The following is a 12,334-nucleotide window of genomic DNA, read 5'->3' on the forward strand; positions in this document are numbered from 1 at the left end:
AATTGGACATTGGAATACTTCCAGAGGAAGCAAAAATGGTAGTTAATCTTGTCCAATTAAGGGAAGAAGATAAGAAAAAAATTCATAAAATGGTATGGGCAAAACTCGAAAAATCTAGGTAAATTAAACATTAAACCTATGGTAATAAAAATAGTTAATGAAAGCTATCCAGTTCAGATATGACAATATCCACTCTCCCTGACAGGGAGACGAGGACTAAGGCCGGTGATCCAGGGCCTACTTGAGGAGGGTACCTTAGAACTATGTATGTCCCCCCATAATACACCCATATTACCAGTAAAGAAGTCAGATGGGACTTACAGGCTTGTCCAAGATTTAAGAGAAGTGAATAAAAGAGCAGTGAATCGATACCCAGTAGTGTCTAACCCCTATACACTACTGGTATCACACCAGTGGTTTAGTGTGCTGGACCTAACAGATGCTTATTGGGCTTGCCCACTGGCAGGATAAAGTAGAGACATATTTGTCTTTGAATGGAAGGACCCTGATTCAGGGAGGAAACAACAGCTTTGGTGGACTAGGTTACCCCAAGGGTTTTCCAAATCCTCAAACCTGTTCAGTGGTCAAGCACTAGGAGAAGTACTACAACATTTCTCCATCAAACCTAAGATAAAACTTATCCAATATGTAGACTATTTGTTTCTCTCAGGACAGGAAGAAAAAGAAGTTTGGGCATCCACCATGGTGTTAAATTTTCTGGGGGACCAAGGACTTCTGGTATCAAAAGGGAAACTCCAATTTGTAGAATGTGAAGTAAAATACCGAGGACATGTGATTTGTCAAGGGAGCCGGCGACTGAACCCTGAGAGAACTATGGGCATAGTCTCACTCCCACAGCCAAAAACTAAGACGGAAGTTAGAAGGTTTCTAGGCTTGTTGGGATATTGTAGGCTATGGACTGAAAGACACTCGCAGGCCGTCAAATTCTTGTATGAAAAGTTAACAGAAGAAATGTTGCAGTGTGATGTCATGACTTGCCTCGTTTCCCTTGGTTTCTCCCTGAAGTTTCCTTCCCAGGTGGGGTGTCAATCACCTCTCCTTTTCCCCACCCTTGACCCCTGCTGGGCAATGTCTATCAACCCAGAAATTCCAAGGGGAGCACCGAGCGATTGGCAGGTTCAAAGGATGCTCTCCACCCCCTCAGGGGGTCATTGGCCCACCCAGGTATCCCTCTCACCTGAGACCCCCTCCCCCTGTACCTGGTTGGTTCTCCCTGGGTCCCCTCCCCTGCTCCTCTGCCCAGGTAAAAGGGCAAGCAGCCCACACAGTTGGGGTTCTGTTGGAGAGTTCGGTTGGAGAGTTCATTGGAGTTGTTGCAAGATTCAGTGGCTGTGCCACCAAAATAAAAACTCTGGATTAAAACTCTCCATCAGGACCCACTCCTTTCTTCACCTCATCTTAAAGGTTTCTCCAGCTCAGGAAGGCCTGAGGAGTGACCCCCTCACAGCAAGCTCCAGCCTGCAAGCACTGGAGCTCGGGGCGTGCACGGACTTGTCCCCACGTGCTCAGCTGCAAACACAGGCACTGAACAGCATCTCTGGGGAGGAAGGACCACAGGTGCCGCTATTCAGTCAGCAGCCAAGGCCAGACAGACCAAGGCAGTCCCGTCAGTAATATGTGTACACTCCAATGAAGAAGAGATTAGGTGGGAAAAAAGATGAGCAAAAGTTTGAAGCTTTAATGCAAAAATTAGTGCACCGGCACTGAGTCTTCCTGCCTTAGACAAACCCTTCTATCTGTAGATATAGAGAAAAGGTAGCTCATGAAGTACTAGCCCAAGACTGGGGAGGATGCAGGAGACCAGAGGCCTATTTATCAAAATTACTAGACCCTGTCAGCTGGGAGTGGCCAACCGCCATTCAGGCAGCAGCAACTGCCCTACTTGTAGAAGAAAGCAAAAAATTAACCTTTGGGAGAAAATTGAAGACATATACCCCATACTGAGTTAGGAGTATCCTGAGCCAAAAGGCTGAGAAATGGCTCACCGACTCCCAAGTGTTAAAGTATGAAGCCATCTTAATAGATAATGATTTAGAGCTAATCGTCAGTAACCAAATCAACCCTGCCCACTTTTTGTATGGAGAACCAGATGAGGAACTAATACATAATTGCCTAGAGGTTATAAACTATCAAACTAAAGTAAGAGAGGACCTAACAGATGCGGCTAAAGGGTTAAAAGACAGAACATCCATTGTGTGGATGAGCAGATGGTGATAGAATCCTTTGCTCCTGGCGTGCTGTATTGTTTTCTCTATTCCGTCTTCTGTTGTACTTTTTGATAAGGTTTTAATAAACCTTCTAAATTTTTAAGTTGGGGAACGCTATAGTAGATGAAGGGTTGGTAGCCATAGAAAAGGGAAAGTTACGTTCCAACTAGTCAGCCCAAGCATGTGAGTTATATGTCCTAAAATGAGCTCTGGAAATATTAAGACAGAAAAGAGGAACATAAACAGACTCAAAATACGCTTTTGGAGTAGTGCATACGTTTGGAAAAGTTTGGGAAGAGAGTGGGCTATTAAATTCAAAGGGAAAGGGACTGATTCACAAGAAACTCATTTAAGAAGCATTAGAAACCTTACAATTACCAGAGGAAGTGGCAGTAGTATATGTTAAAAGACATCAAAAAGGGGTGGCTCGAGGTGCAAGGGAACAATTTAGCAGATTTAGAAGCTAAAAATACAGCCAAATCAGGGACAGGAAAACTAATGATGGTATTAGCCCCCATGAGAGAAATGCAAGAAGTCCCCGTATTCAGTGAGACAGAAGAGGAGGAACTCCTTAAATTAGGAGCCAAGAAAGATAATGAAGAGAAGTGGAGATTAGGAGATGGGAGGCAAATGTTGAATAAACCCCTGGCCAAGAAAATGCTAGAAGGCATGCATGGTACAACACACTGGGATACTCAAGTGCTAAGTGATCAATTTCTCAGGGACTGGGGCTGCATAGGAATTTTCTGAATAGCTAAGCAAGTAACTGAACAGTCTGTGATATGTCAACAAGTGAATAAGAAAGTCATGAGGAAAACACCCAGAGGAGGGCAAGAACTAGCCTTATGGCCCTTTCAAAACATCCAAGTAGACTTTATTGAGCTTCCCCAGGTACACTGGTGGAAGTTTTTGCTAGTGATAGTAGGTCACTTAAGTCATTGGGTACAGGCGGTACCGACTGTTAAAGCCAATACCAGCGTTGTGAGTAAAACACTTCTAGAATCAATCATCCCCTGATATGGGATGCTAAACAGGATTGATTCAGACCAAGGAACTCATTTCACATCTAAAATATTGCAGAAAGTTGCTCAAACCCTGGGAGTAAAATGGGAATTACACACTCCATGGCATCCAAGGATGCGTTGAGAGGATGAATCAAACTCTTAAAAGAACTAAGTGAGTGTCATTTCTCACAATTGGGGTTCCTTCCATCTCAAACACCTTTTCAAAAATGGCAGAACCATCCATCAGCAAACTGCGTTCAAAACATTACCCCATCCTTCCCTCTCAGCTTTTTGTAGGGCCTTGTCCAATAGATCTCCTGGCTGCAGCAGAATTTGTGCTCTGAATTCTCCGGAACAGGAATTTATCTTGTCTGCTAAATGGACTACAGACAGCAAGATGCTTTTCAGAAGACAATTTACAGTCAGCACATGGATGCTCAGTTACCAGCGGCAGGCACCCTGCAGTGGGGGGCTCAATGATACTTCCTGGTCTCCAGAACAGGAGAAGGAAATGAAACATAACATCACCACTTGGCTTTTCCAGTTCCATTAGAAGCTGAAGGTAAGCTACCAGAATTTGATCAGGAGTGGTTCATTTAAAATAACCCCACATTTAATTCACCGATAACCCTGGAAAAAAGACATTCACTGCGCACCCATGCAACAAAATTACCAGTGTTCTCAGTGACAAATTCAGCTTTTGTACCTTTACAAAAGGAAAGTTTTGGAAAGGAGTTGTTGAAAGGAGATAACCAAAAGGGAGCTCTGAATACTACCTTCAAGACTTTTATTTACAGAAATTATCTGTAAGCATTTCTTAATGAGATACCATACTTTCACCTAGCAGAAAAGAATCAAGGCTGTCTGATTTAGCAATTCTCTCTTGCACCTGTGTTGGTCTGTGATAATTTCACATGAGGGATAAAAAAGAAACCCTTTAAAAAGAATTAAACCTTCTTTGTAACATCCTGTCTGAAAACCTGCTACCCATAGAATGGACTAGAGTTCAATTTAAGCCAGTCAGTGGACAGAAAGACCAAGTAACACCGGGAGAAAAAGCACACAGTGAAAAGTCAGTTTAATAAAATCTTGTATGACAAATTATAGCAATTATAACTGGAATTCCTAAAACTAGAGAAGATTATGGGAAACATGGTAAATTTTGAAATATGTAGCATGTTTCTAGAAAGTAAATTAACCATTTTCTACACTCACTGGGAGAGCAAGATACCAGCTGAACTGCAGAATGGGATGTGTTAGGAGCAGTCATTTAATGGCAGTAACACCCAAGCAATGGCATCAATTGATACTTCAGGGAACAGAGAGGACCCATTACAAAGTTGGACGGTTTTTATTCCTGCAGGCTTCTAACAACAATCTGGTCACCTCCCACCTAGTTCTAGTGTGGGATGGCTGAGGACTCATTTATTTAGATCATTTCCTGCCCTGTCTTTTCTAAAGCAATGAACCAGGAACTGGACTACAGAAAGATGTTGTAATGACAACATTCTCTTACCTTAATGTTTGTGTTTCCTGTGGACGTCATTTTTTTTTTTTCATTTTTTGCCATTTTATGGATAAGAGGTTTAGTTCTGGTTTCAGTGACATCACCATTCTAACATTTTCATGGAATCATAGAGCACGATGAGTTGGAAGGGACCCATCAGGATCATCAAATTCAGCTCCTGGCCCTGCACAGTCTTGTTAAGAATTAGAACCTAGCCCTGATCAGATCTGGGGGTCTCAGCTGATGAAATAATGTTTGGGTTACCCTTTCTGACATTGCCCCAGAAGGTTGCCACCTATGAGGAAGGGGAAGCCAATGAAGAAATATGTCTATAGCACAAACGTTAGAAGGGCTAAGACATAAAGGGGCAATTCCTCAAACACCACCCTGGATTTCAGAATCCTTAATATTAATCCTGGAGATTGGGTAATGACCAGGCACCACCCCACCCTATGACGGAGAGCATTGTCCAAACGCTTCTTGAATTCAGGCTTGGTGCTGTGACCACTGTCCTGAGGAGCCCATTCCAGTTACCACCCTGGATTTCAGAATCCTTAATATTAATCCTGGAGATTGGGTAATGACCAGTCATGGAGAGATCAGCGCCTAACTCCTCAGTGTATCGGCCGTGCAAATTGCGGAGCGGGGATGGATTCATGCCAACAGAGTTAAAGGCCCAGTAGAAGAACCCAAAGAATGGACTATAACATCCAGACTGGGTGAAGTGAGATTGACTCTCAAGCAGATAACGAGAGATAACCAGAAAAACAACAAGATGCCCAAAAAGTAGAGTCAAGTTTCCACCAGCCAGCTTGAGAACTGTTTTCCTGTTTTAATGGGTGAGAATTACAAGCATCTGTTGAGGGGAAGTACACAAGGGACCGTAAGAGGTAATGGGGCAGCTTCCTTAAGAACCACAAGTAAAGTAAGACCAGGAATGGAGGGCAAGACCAGGCTGGTCCCTTTGTTCACTACCAAAAAGATTCCATAGCCCTGCTGCAGGTAGCAACCCCATAGGCATGGTAAGGTAAGGGCAAAAAAGGCCATACTAGGAGCCCATTCCAGTTCTAAAATCACCCTCTGGGTGAAAAACTTCCTGATATCCAAGCTAAACCTCTCCTGACTCAGCTCCATGCTGTTTCCTCATGCTCTCTCACTGGTCATCAGTGTACAGACTGGTACCTTCCCCATACCTCCCATCATGAGGAGGCTGAAGACTGCATTGAGGTCTCCCCTTCTCCAGGCTGAACAAACCAAGTGCCCTCAGCAGCTCCTCAAACAGCTTCCCCTCTAGACCCTTCCCCATCCTTGTGGCCCTTCTTTGGACACTTCTCTATTAGTTTAATGTCTTTTTTATACTGTGGTGCCCAAAACTGCCCCCAGAACTCAAGGTGAGGCTGCTTCAGTGCAGAGCAGAGAGACACAATCCCTTCCCTCACCCAGTTGGCCTGATGCCCCCCATGGACATGGTTGGCCCTCCCGGTTGCCAGAGTACACTGCTGAGTCATCAGCAAGCATGTTCAACTTTACTACACGCGTCAGTATTTTTTTCCCCACTTGGAAACCTGAAAGTACTTGTGTGGGTCAGTGTACAGACTGGTACCTTCCCCATACCTCCCATCATGAGGAGGCTGAAGACTGCATTGAGGTCTCCCCTTCTCCAGGCTGAACAAACCAAGTGCCCTCAGCAGCTCCTCAAACAGCTTCCCCTCTAGACCCTTCCCCATCCTTGTGGCCCTTCTTTGGACACTTCTCTATTAGTTTAATGTCTTTTTTATACTGTGGTGCCCAAAACTGCCCCCAGAACTCAAGGTGAGGCTGCTTCAGTGCAGAGCAGAGAGACACAATCCCTTCCCTCACCCAGTTGGCCTGATGCCCCCCATGGACATGGTTGGCCCTCCCGGTTGCCAGAGTACACTGCTGAGTCATCAGCAAGCATGTTCAACTTTACTACACGCGTCAGTATTTTTTTCCCCACTTGGAAACCTGAAAGTACTTGTGTGGGTCAGCAGCCAACAGGCTATACCGGAATTGTCAACACCACACAAAAGTTAACAAGCGGCCTAAGGGGAAAGATGGAGCACAAGCACAATCAAGGGCAAGATTGCTGTACAGCAACAGAGCTGGTCACCATTACCCTCCCCTCAAACAGCCGCTGCTTGGTACAGGAAACACAATGCAGGGCTCAGGGTGTTTTGTTTGCTTGCTTGCTGACACAGGTTTTAATGTAATTCCCATGTACATTTTGATATGACAGTCTTACATAGATCTTTTGAGACACATGGGCATTATCCAGTTTTGCCTGTCACTGGCTTACTAAGGCTTAAAGCAGAGAGCTAAGTCAGGGTTTTGCTTTGGCTAACTGTATCTTGCTGGGCAGGGCCTGAACTCAACCCACTGCCAATTCTGTTGGGATGCACAGCAACACAATTTTGTCGAGATGCACAGCAACATTTCTGCCTTCACTATAAACATTTATGCAAAGCTTCTAGCTAAAAATAAAATCTGCATCAGTAAATAGTTGCCAAAATTTTTGGAAAGCTGTAGGTGATTGTGTACCATCAAACCCCAAAGCAAGCATGCTTACTCAATACTTCTGAATCTTCATGCACCATCAATTGCATTTTAGGTAAAACACTTCAAAGTGAGACCTAGCATGGACGCCATAGAGCCTGGGACCAGAAAATAATGCCTGCTTTCGCAGAAGTAGGCCGTACAGGCCAAGATACCTTATTAATTTTCCTTATGAACAAGCTGCTGACAAGAAACAGCTTTACAGTGCAAGGGTTTTTGAAAAGAGTAGTTTAAATCTGAGTATCTCAACAATGTAAAAAGATCCCAGATCCAAAATGCAGATCACTTACTCTAAAGTCCCCAGACCTTGTGATGCAGAAACAATTGTGTGGTGGGCACTAAGGAATCTGCCATGTTCCTGTTGAAGCATGCCAAGAGTAGGGGGTGCAGCAACAGGTCTGTTCATTGGTAAAAACCCCCATTAACCCTAAGGAGGAAAAAAGAAAACCAAAATGCAAGAAGGCATGAGCAGACAATCCAGAGAGATCAAGACACAGTGGCACAGCTTATCATTAGCCCTTTTCAATTGCCAGAAAAGTAATCACAGATATTCCTTCAACTGGCTATCAGGAAAAGAGAAAGCACCCTCTGCCCCAACAGCATCAGTCTTCAGTGAAGATTAACAACAGAAAACAGGGGAAGACTTGTTCTTGACTGCCAGTGGAAAGTGTGTTTCATTAAAATTGAGGCAATATGGACTGTTTTGCTATTTGAATACTAAATTTTGAAGTTGATTTTGTGCTATAACCTGGGTTTCTCTTTTCAATTCATGATACATCAAATGCTTCTTCCCCTTTCATTTGCTTCTAGGTGATGCATTTTAGATCATTACCCTACAAAAGAGTAAGTATACAAGTCAGAAGTTATCTATCAGCAAACTATTAATAAAGGAAATAGAACAATTTGGGGAATTAGAAGTGAAAGTGACCTGGTGACTACCAAATTCCAACCTTGCTGGACAAGAACATACCATATGTTTCAATAAGAAAATAAAACTCAACTTTCACATAAAAGGCTCAAATGATTAAAAAACACCCAAAGGAGAAAAAAAAGAAAAAAAAAAAAAAAAGAGGGTTATGGTTACAGTAGGAGTACTTCAGAATTGCACACAGAAAACCACATTTTTGCTTTTATTTGTGGTGGAACAGAATACAATAACCTTCAGCCCAAACTACTCAAGGCTGGCAGTATTACCTTTTTCTTCATGCTGCAAGACTTCAGGAAATGGAACAGGGACAGGAAGGGTTTAGAAGTTAAATTTTCTATTTAAGGCCATTAATTCAGCAAGATTTTTAAAAATGTCCTCAACTTTAAGCATGAAGAGTTGCATTGACTTCAGTAAGATTATTCACATACAGTTAAGTCAGGCAAGTGCTTAAATGGCTTGTTGAATCAAGCCATTAAATGAGAGCTGCTTTATTATACAGATTTATTTTAATGGCTGGCAGAGCTCACTACATGAGCCTATTTTATTCTTCCAAGGGCTAACAGCTGTTTTGTCATTAACTGTTCTGAAGGTGTAACCTGTATGCCTCCTGCACTTTACTGTAGCCACAGAAACAAAATTTTCTAAGAAAAATTGTATGCAACATCTATTATATATAGTGGCTTAGCTCTCCCTTAAATAGTAACAGAAAAGAACAGTACAAAACAATAGTTTCACTTTTTCAACACACAAGAGCATCTTATTGAAAAACTAAAATAAAAAAGTCTCACCACAATATAAATCCCCAAAAAATAATAATGAAATGGGAAGAAAAAAGGAGTTAGCAAAACGTCCTGCAGACTTTAAAGTCTCTTATCGCATTAAAAAAATCTTTTCTGGTGAGCCATAATGTTTTGTTTCTTTCTGTTTACAAACCCACTAGACAGCAAACAATGGTGTCCACATCCACAACCTATGTTGGGATTAAAAGGTAAAAACATAACCTGCCCCATCTACAGTCCAAAAAAAAATAAAGGAACCCAAAAGGGCAGCCAGTGAGCATAGGAGCTAGTGAGGACCGGGTTTCCCTGCGTAAAGGGAAGTAAGGGTTATAAAAGCAGAATTCGAGTTGGAACCATGTCGAAAAGTTCTATCTTGGAGACCTGCAAGACATGAACTATTGAAGAAACAGCCAAAAGGTCCCAATGAAAAGCTGTGACAAGCTGTAATGTGCCATTTTAATTACAAGGAAGAGGGGAAATGGTTAGGGGTGGTTGCATTTTGTGTTTTTTGTTGTTTTGGGGTTGGATTTTTTGTTTTTCTGCTCATCAATATGATGAGCTTTCAACGTCCCAAACCACATTCAGGTAGTTTCCAAGTCTGCTATTTTTTGTGTGGAATCTACTGATCCAGACCAAAAACCCAAACAAACAGAACAGAGATGCACAGTTCTTAAGTCCTGGAGCTTTCAAAACTGCCTGAAATAATCGCTGGCCTGGGGTATCCAGAGATGCCTGCAAGATGGTGTTCATAGCAGCCTTGCAAGCAGATTGGCTCACATCTGCTATGTGCTGCCAACGTTCTGCCCATCAGCTTCATCATTAGGACCTGAAAAAATAAAAATAGTTCTTGGTCATAAGAAATATCTTTTGTTTCTTGCCTTGCAGTAAGAGAGACCCATCCCAAGTAGCCTACATAAGTCTCAGATTCAGGTGTTCAATGAGAGATGAGACCTGTAGAATTCTACCTCCCCCACCATGCACATGGCCTTCTCCAGATTAAGATCTGTCTACTGTAGAATTTTATGTTCTTGACTAATCTAGTTCAGGAATCCCAAAAGCATCCCAAAACCTAAAAGCTCAGTTTCCAAGCTCTTCAGTCTTCCCACTGCTTTTGTTCATATTCATTCCTCTTTTTATCCCCTTCTGTGAATCAGGATGAAGGACTGTCAAAGGCTCTATGTTCTCAGCCACAAGAAAGCAAAGCAGAGATGACTTCCAAGTTGAGAGTACAAAAGGAAGCCTTCCTCAAACTGAAGTCTAGTATTTTTCTTAAATTATGGTCTCCTCATGTGCAATAAAAAACATGACACTTCTTCCATGCCCCTTTTATAAACCTTCTGCTTTCCAAACAGCTCCCTACTGAAAGGTCAGTCTGGATGCTATCTACGGATCCTGAGTCATCTCAGGTTTTATGTGCAACTCCTGGCCATGATGAAGGCAAAAATGAAACTGAGAACCACCCTCAGAAATCCTGTAAATGATAAAAAGCACAGAAACCTCTGCTAAACTGTGGCTTGGCTCACAGGCAGCACAGGTGCCTTTTACCAGTTTGAAGAAGAAGCAAGGAGTAGTTGCACTCAAAAAGGAAAGCCATGCAATAGTCCTACTCCATAGACACACACAAAGAGCACAGACTACTTGAAAGAAATTACACAGGAAAATGCATGGAAAACAGGAAATATCATTGTTTCTTACTTACCACTTCCAACTGATCCTGAAGGTGCAATGACATCATCATCATCACTGTCTTCCTCATTTGACTGCGTTACCTCTGGCTCAGGTTCTACATTCTTGACTTCTTGCTCTTGTTCCACTCTACTGCGCAAGGCCAAGATCCGATGGTGCAATGCAGCATACAACTGCCCTGTGTCTTTAGAGCTTGCCTGCATTTTTTAATATTCAGAAATAAGAAAATAGGTGCATGGAATTATAACACAATAAAGCACTGCTGACATAATACACACCAGTCATGCCAAATTTCATAATATACTTTTTAGTTTTCTCATAAAGTATTTTTCAAACCAGTCAGAATGGGCTGTGGTACACACAGGAGGACATTAGATATACAGAACTCTGGTGGTGAGAGTATATTCCTCTGCTTAGTTCCAACTTTCTCTGGCTAACACACCCAGTATTTGCTGATCTCATATAGCCTTCTTCACACAGAAATCACATAGCTTTCCCGATACCTCCCAAAAGTTCATATTAAAAAGACCTTCAATTAAAATCTTGCAGATTTTTGCTGGCCTGTCAATAATTCAGCTTCACACATTAGTTAATCATAATCAAGCCAATTGTTTCATGATGCACTGGCATAAAATTTCAATATGAGATATAATGAGAAAACTCAATGGACAGGCAATTGTTTAAAACTTTTTTGAACAGTCTCCCTTTCAGAGGGAGTAATTTTTGATAACCTGTCAAATTCTTTCATAAGAAATAAGTTTCCCCAAATTCTTTCATAAAAAAGTTTCCATCCACCCCATCTGACACTTGAATGTGTCAATTCTGTATCTGCAAAATTCCCTTGCAATAAACTGAAATGAAAAAGTAATTCCAAAGAAGATACTTTTTATCAATATTAAAATCAAGAGTGAATAACCTGATGACAGATTAACTCAAAACTTTCAGAACTACAAAAATATGGAGAAAAACTTATCCAATAATTTCACTTATTTTTCTTAATCAATGCATATTTGGTATTATTAAGCTCAATTCTGGGACTCCAGATCCCAGCCCTACAAACCTAATGTCACAGGGAAAGCTGACCATTTGCTAATGCTCTCCATTTCTGATCCCTAGGAACACTAAATTCTTTTGCAAGACACTTGTTCTTTTGCATCTTGTGTAAAATCAGTCTAAATCAAAGGAATGTTCTCAGACCTCTCCAATCTGTTAGTGCTTTAGCAGGCATTAGGGAGTGACCTTTCTCCCTTGCTGACTGTATGATCAGATCCCAAGTGTTTTAGTAATTCTGACTGCAATTGCCGTTCCCCATTTAATAAGCACAGAAATCACTTTCACTATCCTGTTACTGCTTTAACACTCTGCATTAAAGGAAAATCAAAGTTAAAATGTGTAAACCTTAAGTACTAATATGATGTTCTTGACAGTTTTAGTGTTTCCTTTTCAGTGGGCACCTATTCATCCTCCAGCACTGCAGACAATGACAGTTTTCTTGTGCTGAAAGTTCCACTAGATCTAATTTTGGTTAAGCTACTGCATAAAATTTATTAAATAATGCCAATTTTTTTTTTTTTTTTAGATCAGAAAAGAATCTGCATGGAACACTATAGTTAGGGTCTCAGCATGTG

At 41.7% G+C, this 12,334-nt stretch overlaps 1 protein-coding gene across 3 annotated transcripts in view; it reads right to left on the bottom strand.

The window, feature by feature from the left end:
- Positions 1-9,457: 9,457 nt before the first annotated feature.
- The window catches only part of RANBP3 (RAN binding protein 3), a 53,352-nt gene continuing 50,475 nt past the window's right edge, over positions 9,458-12,334 (bottom strand). For all 3 annotated transcript variants that reach the window (XM_041469402.1, XM_041469401.1, XM_041469400.1), the window contains 2 exons: positions 10,720-10,903; positions 9,458-9,846 (listed from right to left, as the gene is read on the bottom strand). In XM_041469402.1, coding sequence (XP_041325336.1) covers positions 9,803-9,846; positions 10,720-10,903 — 228 coding nt within the window. In that variant the 3' untranslated portion in view covers positions 9,458-9,802. The remainder of the gene's footprint in view (positions 9,847-10,719; positions 10,904-12,334) is intronic.

This window comes from Pyrgilauda ruficollis, unplaced genomic scaffold (genome assembly GCF_017590135.1).
Source record: "Pyrgilauda ruficollis isolate IOZ18807 unplaced genomic scaffold, ASM1759013v1 scaffold232, whole genome shotgun sequence".
NCBI lineage: Eukaryota > Metazoa > Chordata > Aves > Passeriformes > Passeridae > Pyrgilauda > Pyrgilauda ruficollis.